Source organism: Aptenodytes forsteri, unplaced genomic scaffold (genome assembly GCF_000699145.1).
Source record: "Aptenodytes forsteri isolate BGI_AS27 unplaced genomic scaffold, ASM69914v1 Scaffold146, whole genome shotgun sequence".
NCBI lineage: Eukaryota > Metazoa > Chordata > Aves > Sphenisciformes > Spheniscidae > Aptenodytes > Aptenodytes forsteri.
The window spans coordinates 6,671,711-6,683,814 of record NW_008795128.1 but is presented as its reverse complement, the minus strand read 5'-3'; the positions used below and the strand labels follow the sequence as shown (position 1 = coordinate 6,683,814).

Here is a 12,104-nt window from a genome sequence, read left to right as displayed (position 1 = left end):
TCATCCGCCCCTTCATCCTGGTTGGGTGGTCTATAACAGACTCCCAGCAGGATATCTGCCTCGTTGGCCTTCCCCCTCATCCTTACCCATAAACACTCAACCGTATCATCATCACAATCGTTGAGCTCTATACAATCAAAACACTCCCTAACATACAGGGCCACCCCACTGCCTCTCCTTCCTCGCCTGTCCCTTCTGAAGAGTCTATAGCCATCCATTGCAGCACTCCAATCATGAAAGTCACCCCACCATGTTTCTGTGATGGCGACTAAGTCGTATCTCTCCCGCTGCACAATGGCTTCCAGCTCCTCCTGCTTGCCGCCCATGCTGCGTGCATTGTGTAGATGCACTTCAGTTGGGCTATCGATTTCACCCCCGGCATCGGCACGCTGATGTTTCATGTTCAGACTGTATCAGAAGACTTGAAAGATAAATCATACATAACCTGATTGCACAAATTGCTTTAAGCAATACCTATTCATTGCCAGATGGGTAACAACACAAGTTTAAAGAAAGTGTGGAATGAGAACCAAGAGACTGGTAGAGAAAGAATAACATATATACTGATAAGGCACTCTCTTCTTGTGGGTCATGTGGAAATACTAATAATAGCAGTTATTTTTTGTATAATGCTTTTAATCATGGGATGTCAAAGCAGGTTACAAAAGAGGAAAGGTTCATTATCACTGCTTTATTGATGGGGAAATGCAGATAGAGAAGCAAGATAAATTTGAATAGAAGCAATTGCCCACAGTGACTTAGCAGGCTGGAGCAGAGCTGCGATCAGAGCCAACATGTCATGAGACCTTTTCCAGCAGGTTACCCACTTGGTCATGCTGCCTCTCAGCATGTATCCCACAGTACCAAACTGCCTGTTATTAGACCCAAATCTGACCTGTTACTGTGATTACAAAACAAATTCTTAGAGTTGGAGGCATTAGAGACAGCTGTAGTTGCCCAGCAGATAAAAAAAATGTCTGTTGTTTACAGGTAAGTGCAAACAGTGTACAGAACTGAAGGACAACACATTTGCTTCAGAAGGGAGGGCTGGAAAGGGTGAATGACAGTGCAGGGAGAGCGAGTCCCACCACTCTTCGCTGTTACTTTCAGGGTCTCAGTTTATTACCACAGGGTCATGAGACATCAGCTCTTTTATGCACTTAGGAGCAGATGCCCAACACTGCTCCCTGCCAAAAACCCCATTATCTTCTTAGCAGTATCAGTGAGAATCCTAACCACCAAACACCCTACACAGATCAGGTCAGCACACAAAAGAAAAGTTAGTTGCACAGACATACAAGTACCCAACCTGCCTCTCACCTGAAAACTCCAGCAATCCCCAAGACACAACTCGTCAACACCCTGCAGCGGTGACCGGCATAGTTGTGCTCACCCGACCGGGAGGCTGTTTGCCCCACCTTGGGGCTGGGGGCAGTTCCTGGGAGCCCACCCCAAAGCAGCCTCTGTGTGTTATGTAGGTTTGATGCCATACTTGTAACTGTGCGACCTTGTGTTCAAACCTACATTAAGATAACACCTTTCTAAGAAATTAGAGGTTTCTTCACTATCAAGGCTCAGATTTTAAATCAGTAAGATAAAAGTGCATTGCTATTTTTGTATATTTGTTGGCGGTGAAGGGATGTGATCACATGTTGGGTGAGACAGTCTGCTTCCTCATTACATGGACTGGGCTACAGCTACGTGGGGGCAGCAGACCAGAGGGGGAAGATCCTTTGTACCCAGACCCTCTTTAGCTCTTCTGTTCCCCTTTCAAGAGCAAAGGACAAAGTTAGTCCCTTGTCTAAATGCTCAAAGAGTTAAGTAAGTATTTTACCCTTTAAAAAGATTCTTTTAAAATGTAAACTTTTTTCTTCTCCATCACAGAGATCTGTTGATTTGCAACAAATGGGACATACCAATAATGGGTTTTGTTGAGCAAAACTAGCTCTGCGTATTTTTTTCTTACCAGTTCTCTTTATTGCAGTAGCTTCTTTGAATCTCCATTAATGACCAGAGCTCCCACCTGCAGGGGGAAAAAAATAGTAGTGAGTGCTATTGAATAAGGACCTCTAAGAAAAGTAATAGAAACAGTATCTCCTTTTTGCAGCTTGCTGTCTATACAGTGCTATAAGGCTATGATCTAAGATATTTATAGTAATTTGTTAGTTACAGTATATCTTTTCAAATACAGTTAGTCAAACTGATTGCTATGTAAGCCTGTCCTTGCCCACCGCTTCCCCTGAGACTGTCCGGACCAAAACCATCAAGAACTGCAAAGATCCAGTGTGGAATGAAACATTTTGCTTCAGGATCCAGAGCCAAGTAAAAGTAAGATGCAGAGTGCATTTGTTTTTCTTTTGGGGTGGAGATCTCATTGTGTGATCGGTATGTTGGGTACCATAAAAATAAATATGTGAGAGGGACTATAAGGATGTGGATAAGGGAATGTGGAGTAGCATGCAGCAGCAAAATTACATTTTATTTTCTGATGTATAAAAGATAGCCAAGATATTTCACAACTATTTATATAGTGTTCTGTCACTTTTCACTTTTACTTCCTTTTTTTTTTTTAAAAAATCACTGCTTTTCAAGAGCAAAAGTAAGAATTTCAGAGTAAATTGAACAGCATAAAAGACATGTATGATCTAAGTAGTGGAAGCATCACTTGCTTCCTGCTTTTCTACTATTCCTTTGGAACTACCTGCAATAAACCCCCCCCCCCCCAAATCAGCATATTAAAGTTTGCAAAAGAAGACCAGCTGAGCTTTTACCATGATGATAAATGTTAGAGCTTAAGAAGCTTTGCAAGTCCCACTATCTACTCCCTCCAAAAGGCAACATCAACATTAGAGTCCAGGAATCCACAAAGATAAGTGATAGGCCAAGTAAGCCAAGTTTACTTCATACTTGGGACAATCAAACCCCCTTTTACAACTTGCACCCTTCATTTCCTAGGGCTGGTGGCAGAGCAGGACAAGAGCACTTCTGCTAGGTGCCAAATCAGCAGGCCAGTCCCCCGACTCTCTTGAGCATCAATAAACTCCTCCAACAGAGCCTTCAGAATAGCTCAAAGTGTTGCTACCGCAGCGACTCGAGTGAACGATCCCTCTTGTCTTTGTCCGCAGAAGTTGCCCATGATACAAGCTCTCAGGCTTTCTTGCACAGGGTTAGGTGGTGCTGGTCCTGTTTGGTACAGCTTTCAGCTTTAATATGTCTGCTGTTCTGTGGCCTACATCCAGTGCTTTCCCTACAAATCTAAAAAAATTCTGACTTCTTTCGAAATACCGGTGAGGCACAATTTCACTGAGCTCTGAAGGTTTAGCAGGGAGGTGAAAGGCAAGGTACGAACATTGCTGCATGGGAACAAACACCCACTGATCTGCAACTCTTGCACCAGAACACCTGCTCCTTGCAATGGTTTGTGGCTGACAGGTCTTTAAAAATTGCGATACCACATGTAACAGCTGAAAAAAATATCTTGGCCACAGGAAGCTGCTTGAACTAGTTCTTCATGGAGTAGCTTTTGGAAGACTTTACGTTTACTTTGCAGTAAGTTTGCAGCAGGAGACAAGACATGTGGCATTAGCTCCAATAATTTTCAGTATGTGGCAACAGCAGCATGGCGGTGGTCACTGTGGCTTCAGTGTGGGCTGCACAAAACGTGTCCTGGGGATTTGGGACAACCAAAGTGCTCTGGCATGTCTGTCACTGCTGCCTCACCACTGTTTAGGCTTAACAGACTAAGTTAAGGCTCTCACAGGTTTCTCTGCATACACTGCAATTGCTCTGCTCGTTACCCTCTGAGCAGAGCCAGAGTCTCCTGATCTGGTTACTTTCTCCTTGTCTGTCTTGTGTATAGTTGAGGTATTCATCTTGCCAAATCATGGGAGCCAGAGCTCAGTAAAATCATATAATACACTGCCACAGAAAAACTTGTTTGGGTATGTCGGGCTGGTTCCCATCATAGAATCATAGAATCATAGAATCATTGAGCGGGACATCAAAACGGGCATCTGTTTTGATGAACATTCTGACAAAGCACAGTTGGCAAGGAAGGGCTTCCTGGGTTGGTGCTGCAGGCAGCGTTCCCCTGGCTGCAGGAGGGCTGCTGTGCCTGGAGCTGGCGGCATGCAGCCCCGCCAAAGGCCGGCTCTGCTCAGCACCTGGCTCCCAGCGATGCTGCCCTCATATCCTCTGTCAGGAGCGGATAGAAACGGTGAACTGCCCCAGAGAGCCCTGGGGCTCTGTGTGGGGCTTCCCACACAGCATCCCAGCGGTGCAGCCGAAGATCTCCCTTAGCCAGCCAGCACCCTGTGCATGCTGCTCCTGGCTAATTGGGAGTAACTGAGGGACTTCAAACCAGTCTGTTGCTAAGAAAACTTCAGCCGTTTAACTCAAATAAGGACAGTCTGTTACAGTATCACAGCTAGGAAAACTGACCTGCTCTTCAGTGTAAGTAAGTCTTCCTTCTACAAACTGCAAACTATTGCTTTTAAGCATATCCCCTCCATCACCTTCTGTAATCCTTTACAGGCTATTTATGGCTGGCCTATAAACCTAACTGCTGTAGCTGCTTTTCTCTGCCTCTTGTTGGTATGTTTCTCTTAGCAAGCGTTTTGGGCAGAAACCCACTGCTGACCCTGTCAGCCCCCAACAGAATTGTTTTTCTGTCTGAAGCACAGTGTGATGCATTTATGTATATGGCCTTAAAGGGCATATACACTACAGCTTGCCATCTCTCACCTACCAGTTTCTTACAGAAATGATAGATGTCAAAATTGAATACTTGGATTCTGGATCATCTTTCTTTCAGTATACTTGTATATTAAATCGCCTATCAGATTTAGTTACGGACCTTCCTGTGACTCATTATGAACTTTTAAGGCAGCAAAGCTCACGTGCTCACTCTTTTTTGTATATGTGTTTGTGTGTGAGACCACATGTCTGTGTGTCTTTAATAAGCATAGAACATCTTAGCAAGTTTCAGTTAAATCTGACGGATAAGTAGGAATCTCTGAGATAAGAGGTCCCTGTAATTTACATGAAAATGAGCTGCTGAATATACGGAGAGAGGACTGAATTATTTCCCCACTGAGAAAACAGCCGTTAATGTTAATTTGCTCAGCACTCTTCAAGGCACCTCTGAGCCAGCCCATGTGCAGCTACCAACCAGGCATAGCAGGGGCTGTTTCCCCTCCTGTCCATCCAAACAGGCAGGTGACAGAGGAGGGAGAGGAGGAGATTTGTGCAGTAGGAGGCAGGAAGAGGAGATTGAGAGGTGTAGGATGTAATCTGATGGAAATAGACCTTTGTTCTGCTGCTTTCTGTGCATTTTGTCACCAATTTAACAAAAACATATCAGTTTCTGTAGATTCCATGGTAATTATCTCCATGTGATCTGTTTAATAATTTATAGGATATAATTATGCAACCATGCAGTAGTTATATGGTGCTTCCTTAACATATTTTAATCACTGCTTATATCCAAGGATTTTTTTTTTCCACCAATAGCAATAAAGTCCTGACCACTACATGGTTTTCTACAATTCAGGGAAAAGTGGTGACCTCAAACCAAATTAGAGGTCAAACATGTTTTTCAATGTGGGAGTTACATATTCAATGATTCGACTAGCATTTGTCATTTAAATTACTCTGCAGGGGAAAATCAGCAACAAACCCAACTATGTTAGGTTCAGAATATCTTTCTTCAGCTCTGTGTGGATGAAAAGGTTGTGTGTGCCCTCTTACTTCTTCCCATCCTTTCTCTGTCTTCCTTAACATGCTGAGCACGTCATCTTGTGCCTCCGTAAGGTCTCAAAATAGAGATGTTCCTAATCCTGTACATCTGTTCACAGAATATTCTTGAGCTGAAAGTCTATGATGAAAATGCAATCACTAAAGATGACCTCCTCTTCACTGTCCTCTTTGATGTTGCTAAAATCCAGCTTGGAGAAACTGTTCGCTTGACTTTTCAGCTAAATCCAAAGGTGAGGAATAAAGCTGCCTTGCCCACAGGAAGGAAATACATTTTTGGTATTACCTCCTAAATAACTTCTTGTAAAGCAATTGTAGGTGGGAGGGTTTATTCCCTATTGGTTTGCACTTCATGTATCCTGTAAAATACCTTCCAAACCTTGTTCAGCAAAGTGGACAAGGTTTACCTCCCTACCTTGGACATAATCCTGAAGGTTTTTACTAGCTCCTCAAACCTTTTAGCAGGGTTTTTCTGACACCAGAGCTCCCTTTTTTTCTCTTTCTTGACCCTGTTGCTCAAATAGGTTTTGTTGGAGATAAAAGACTTCATCACCGTTACACAAAGTTTCTCTATGAGAATTTCTTTTCCTGGGACCCGCACTTGTGAGTTTGGGCATACTCTGGCACAGATGTTGGAGTATTCACTTAAAAACTGATACCCTGCCCTGTAATTCTTTTGTGTATACCTGAATATAACACAAAGATCCATGCTGAGGTGCTAAAACCCATTGATGGCCAACTACTGTAACTATCCTGTTACTTCAGTGTGCCTGAACTCATACATGATGACTTCAGCATGGGATCTGGATGTCCAATTTAGATACTTTTATAGATATGCTGTTTCACTGAATTTTCTTATAGGGTATGTAGTGGTATTCAGCTCTACGGTGATATCGAGAGGCAGTCTATTAACTTGTCTGGTGACTGGTCAATGTATTGTCCGTGTTATAGGAGTCCTTTCGATCAGAGGAATTGAGAATGCCCTCTGCTATCCAACAGTATCAGTCTGCTGATAATGTTACCTAGAAAAAACAAGGCTTTAGGCAGTTTTAAGCCAACAGTTACTGCAGGCTTAGGACTGGGGATTGCCTATGTGGCCATTTTACTCTGCCTTACCATCGAATGGACAAGTGCAGTCAGCCTGAGGACTGATGGTTAACGAAGGACAGAGAACACTTTCCAAAATCACTCTAACTCGATTGTTTTCACTCATCTGAGCATACCCTAGAGCAGGAGGGAAATTTGGTTTTAAGAGCTGTTTCAGGAGCCAGAGTAATCATTGACAACCATAGCTAGTGAGAAAGAAAATGAATTCAAATGCTTATAATGAATTAATCTTTTACAGACACAAGAGATGCTGGAGGTTGAGTTTGCATCAGAGAGCATGTGAGTAAAACCCATACAGGACTGAAGAACTGTACTTTGCAAAAGCAAGCAGTCAAACACATGGTAGCATTTAGTATAATGTAGTTTAAAATGCTCAGCATCACAGCAACAGCTGGTGTTTATCAAGTTAGTTGCATATTGGCTAAAACACTGTGTTCCTTATCTACCACGAATCATCCTGGATACTAATTTATCCCATTATTTTCTGGAAGAGGGAGAAGGATAATAAGACCCGCAGCCACTATGCTTATTACTACTATTGTTTACCATTATGACTAAAAAATAAGGAAGCCACATTTCAGATATGTCCCAAAATTAAAAATTAAAAATCAGTGACATATTTGAGACTATGCTGGACACAGCAACCTTTAAAGAAAGTGTTCATTTAAGGATGTATTTAGGTCATATTAGTTCTGATTGCATTTTTTTTCCTCTCTTTCAGTCCAGTCCCTCCTGAAAAGCTTGTCACTAATGGTGTATTAGTGGTAATTTTAAACTATTTCTCTTCTATGTTCATTTTCATTATATCAGAAATAGTGTGGCCAGCAGGAGTAGGGATGTGATTTTCCCCCTGTACTTGGCACTGGTGAGGCCGCACCTCGAATACCGTGTTCAGTTTTGGGCCCGTCACTACAAGAAGGATGTTGAGGTGCTGGAGCGTGTCCAGAGAAGGGCAATGAAGCTGGTGAAGGGTCTAGAGCACAGGGAGTGGCTGAGGGAACTGGGGTTGTTTAGCCTGGAGAAAAGGAGGCTGAGGGGAGACCTTATTGCTGTCTACAACTACCTGAAAGGAGGTTGTAGTGAGGTGGTTGTCGATAAGTAACAAGCGATAGGACAAGAGGAAATGGCCTCAAGTTGCGCCAGGGGAGGTTTAGATTGGATATTAGGAAAAATTTCTTCACTGAAAGGGTTGTCAAGCATTGGAACAGGTTGCCCAGGGAAATGGTGGAGTCACCATCCCTGGAGGTATTTAAAAGACGTGTAGATGTGGTGCTTAGGGACATGGCTTAGCGGTGGACTTGGCAGTGCCAGGTTAATTGTTGGACTTGATGATCTTAAAGGTCTTTTCCAACCTAAACAATTCTATGATTCTATGATACATGCTAGTGATGGGGGTGGTGAATATGGCAGGTGCCCCAACACCTCGCTGCAGGCAGGGCTGAAGGGGAGGGAGATGGGGGGTTGGACACTTGGCAGCCATCCTGTTGTACTGCTCCCTGTGGAAGGATGCATTAGGAAAGAGTGAACACAGTCACTGGGGATACCCAGAGACCTGTCCACCACCAGCAGCTGACAGTAAGCCTCTTGACAAATCCTGAAGTTCTCTTTCATTGACTTACTGCCTCTGTGTTATTCCCTCTGGGGACTTCTCTTGGGGACCCCCTCACGACCATCCTGTTTTCCCCACCTCCATAGGATGATATGGAAATGGCTTTCTCGACTGTCCCTAACTCACTATTTAGAGGAGGTAGCACTTGGCTGTCCAACTTCACCAAAGCAGGGCTGCGAGGACAGTCTACCCTCGAGAGGCCTCAGCACACTCCCATTCCCTCCCCTGTTATTTCCCCTCCCTTCCCAGCCCCATCCCCCTGGATGGACCACAGCACCACAGCCATTTTTCTTTCAACTGAAACGTGGCACATCTTCAGAGTGCCAAGGTCTTTCTCTTATCACCCTAACAAACACAGAGTGGACAGTTTTCCAGACCCCAGGGACCCAGGTGACCAGAGATAGGTAGCAGTGAAGTGACTCAGATATGGCATGCTTTGTATGCTTAATCCTCTCATCGTTCATCCCTGCTACAGTCTCGTGAAATTTCCTGCTTGGAAGTCCTGGTGGACAATAGACGGACAAAGAAAGAACCTTCAGGTTAGACTTTAAACTAGAAACAAAAAATCTTATTTTACGGTAAACTGAAAATTTCTAATTTTTTTATCATTTTCTTATGTGGTAGTTTCCCTTCTTTGTTCTTACAACTAGAGCACAGGAACTGGATGGTTAGGAGTATATACAGGATCATAGATCCAACAATTATAGTGTGTCTATGCTAACTAACTATAAAAACTGGACTTTGAAATTAGAGTGAATGGTTAGAGTGATAACGAATCTTATTAGTGCTGTAAAATAGAAGTAAATATATATTTCTATGTCAATAATTTACATTTTGCCCAATTTGCCTGTATGTCTGAGTTTTATAAGCTCGACTTCTTATTTTCAGTGAAGGGATCCTACGAAGAGAGCCAGACCCTGTCGCTGGGCTCTACCCAGCGACTGGCGGAGTCCCTGGATTTCCATTACATCAAGTACAGCCTGTCAGAGCTGCGCATGGCTCTAGCAGAGAAGCCTCATTTCTGCTCGGTATGTGATTGTGAACTTGAGTAAGCACAGTAAACTCGTGGTTTTCTGTACTTGACTGAGGCAAACAAAAAGAATTTGTATTTTTAATTAAAAGCCATCTTTTGTGATCTTCTGCTCTGGAAGAGCACTGTACACCCTAAGATGCCTAAATATCAGATGCCAGCTTGGAAACTGCTGGACGGTGACCCCATTTGAAAAAATAAGTTGGTGACAGTACTTTTTTGTGGTGTATACATTAAATGTTTTTCTACATTATAATTTATTTGCCAGTGTACCTCAGGTGAAGAGAGAAAAGACTGCCATGCATCCCTCACTATTCCTCTGGATTCACTTCCCTTCAAGGAGAAAGTAGCAGTAGCAAAGGTGATTGATACCAACTTTTTAGAATAAATGTGAAGCTATGGGCCAAAGATCAATGGGCATGAGTTAACTAGATCACTGTGAAGTAGGGGTTTAGATATATAACTGCTAGTGCCCTTACATTCCTAACAGAGGGGGTTATGGACCCATGCATTTTCATATGAACCGAGTAGAACCAAAAACCGCAGCCAAACGTTTGAGAGAGGGATTTCTGTGACCAGCTGGAGGACTAATGCAGGTCAGAGTAAATGCAAATGATGAGGCAAGATGGGGCACACTGGCAGAGATGGTGCTGGTTTTTACTGTACACTGCTCTGAGTATCTTTAGAATAAAACAATTTAAAGAAAATAAAGTGGACTTGGAGAAGCTTTAAAAATTGGATGGATTTTCTTATTGTTATGGCTTTGTGGCTCTAACACAGCTCTCATAAGAAGTGAAGGGCTTCAAAGCTGGCTGAAAGGAAAGGACATAAAATCTTCTCCAGTGCTTATATTGTGGCTTTTTTCCTAGGATGAAACAATCAATTTACATGTGAAGTCAAATTACTGGTAAGAAATTCTGTCTTTGGGTTTTGTGGTTGTGGAAAAAAAATGCTACCCAGCTTTTTTGCCTTCTTACCTCTTTCTGTAACTAAGGGAGAAAGTATTTAGTCAATGACTACATTTACCCCTATTTACCCCATGTTAGTTACCCATGTCCAGAAGGTGAACATTGTTAACTGTGCTGGGTGAAATTTCCTATTATGCTACTATGCAGGCGTGCAGGTTGGATGGAGTCAATAATCTTTTCTGGCTGCGAAATCCATGGAGCTACAAGTTTAGAAAAATATGTGTTTATACCTCACTTTCCTTATTTGTAAAGAATCCAGAGTATTTGTATTTATAAAACCTGGAGGTCTTCAGGCAACAAATCCTAAATATTCCACTGTTTATAGTATCTGTATATGGATTGCAGTATTTATGGTAGACACTTTGTGAAAATCAGTGTAGCAATAAACATTATTTCTATTTTTTTTTCTGTAAGATTTTACAACCTTTTAACTTTCTCAGCCTTTTCTCTGCCTTGTCTATACAGTTTGTGATGTGCATTTGTGGGGCCGTGGTAGCAGCTTTTCTAAGCCTAATAGTAGAGTTTATGACTTGTAAGCATGGGTCCAGGCATTAATTGTAAGTGATTATGTACATAGGCTTTTTACATCCTGTTTAACCCTGGACTTTTTTTGAGGTCAAGAAACTTAGATGTTCGCTTGGAGTTTGATCTATGTATGGAGGAGAAAAACTTCCTACAGAAACGGAGGAAGTTTGTGGCTTCTGCTCTGAAAAAAGCACTTCATTTAGAGCGAGACCTCCAAGACCATGAGGTATGGGGAGCGCCATAGGGACTGGACCATGCTGTGTAACGGGAATGTGTTATGCTTGTAACTGTTCGCATATTGTTGCTTAACCAGCACTGAAGTATTCAGTGCTCCATGTAACGCCTTGAGAAATGTTTAGATGAAACAATGTAAGAGCATGGGTAGTATCAAACCCACTTGCTATACCTGTTTGCTCAGAAAACAGAATGCCATGAATTGGCTTTTTTTTTCCTGCCTTATTTCTTTTTCATCTGTGAATTATAGACCCAGATCCTGTCTTAGCTGAGCATTCAGTCACCAAGGCCCCATAAGGTATTTCATATTACCAAATTTTGGACGGGGAAAACCTAAAAGTTAAAGTGATACATAACACTGACTGATGAGGATGTGTCTTATCACAGACTCTCTCCTCTGGTGCTCACCATCTCAGCTGTATTGTCACTCTAACAGCACAAAGACATTCAACATTTTTCTCTCATCTGCCTCACTGAGTTAGGGTTTGTATTTGTTCATGTCCATGCTGGCATGGGGATGTTTGGTACTTTAGGGAGGGAATATCAGTACATCATACATACATATCAGTACTACATCAGTGGACACGGGAAGGGCTACAGATGTTGTCTATCTGGACCTCTGTAAGGCCTTTGACACGGTCCCCCACAACATCCTTCTCTCTAAACTGGAGAGGTATGGATTTGATGGGTGGAATGTCTGGTGGGTGACGAATTGGTTAGATGGTCACATCCAGAGGGTAGTGGTCAACGGCTCAGTGTCCAGATAGAGACTGGTGACAAGTGGCCTCCTGCGGGGGTCCATATTGGGACTGGTACTATTTAATATCTTCATCAATGACATAGACAGTGGGATGGAGTGCACCCTCAGCAAGTTTGC

At 42.8% G+C, this 12,104-nt stretch overlaps 1 protein-coding gene across 1 annotated transcript in view; it reads left to right on the top strand.

Moving 5' to 3' along the window:
• Positions 1 to 12,104, top strand: part of LOC103897514 (cytosolic phospholipase A2 epsilon-like) — a 40,861-nt gene that overhangs the window by 17,865 nt on the left and 10,892 nt on the right. Inside the window, exons 3-12 of the mRNA XM_019471601.1 lie at positions 2,192 to 2,328; positions 5,856 to 5,987; positions 7,100 to 7,140; positions 7,583 to 7,625; positions 8,946 to 9,009; positions 9,269 to 9,270; positions 9,340 to 9,498; positions 9,769 to 9,861; positions 10,370 to 10,407; positions 11,084 to 11,219. Coding sequence (XP_019327146.1) covers positions 2,192 to 2,328; positions 5,856 to 5,987; positions 7,100 to 7,140; positions 7,583 to 7,625; positions 8,946 to 9,009; positions 9,269 to 9,270; positions 9,340 to 9,498; positions 9,769 to 9,861; positions 10,370 to 10,407; positions 11,084 to 11,219 — 845 coding nt within the window. The remainder of the gene's footprint in view (positions 1 to 2,191; positions 2,329 to 5,855; positions 5,988 to 7,099; positions 7,141 to 7,582; positions 7,626 to 8,945; positions 9,010 to 9,268; positions 9,271 to 9,339; positions 9,499 to 9,768; positions 9,862 to 10,369; positions 10,408 to 11,083; positions 11,220 to 12,104) is intronic.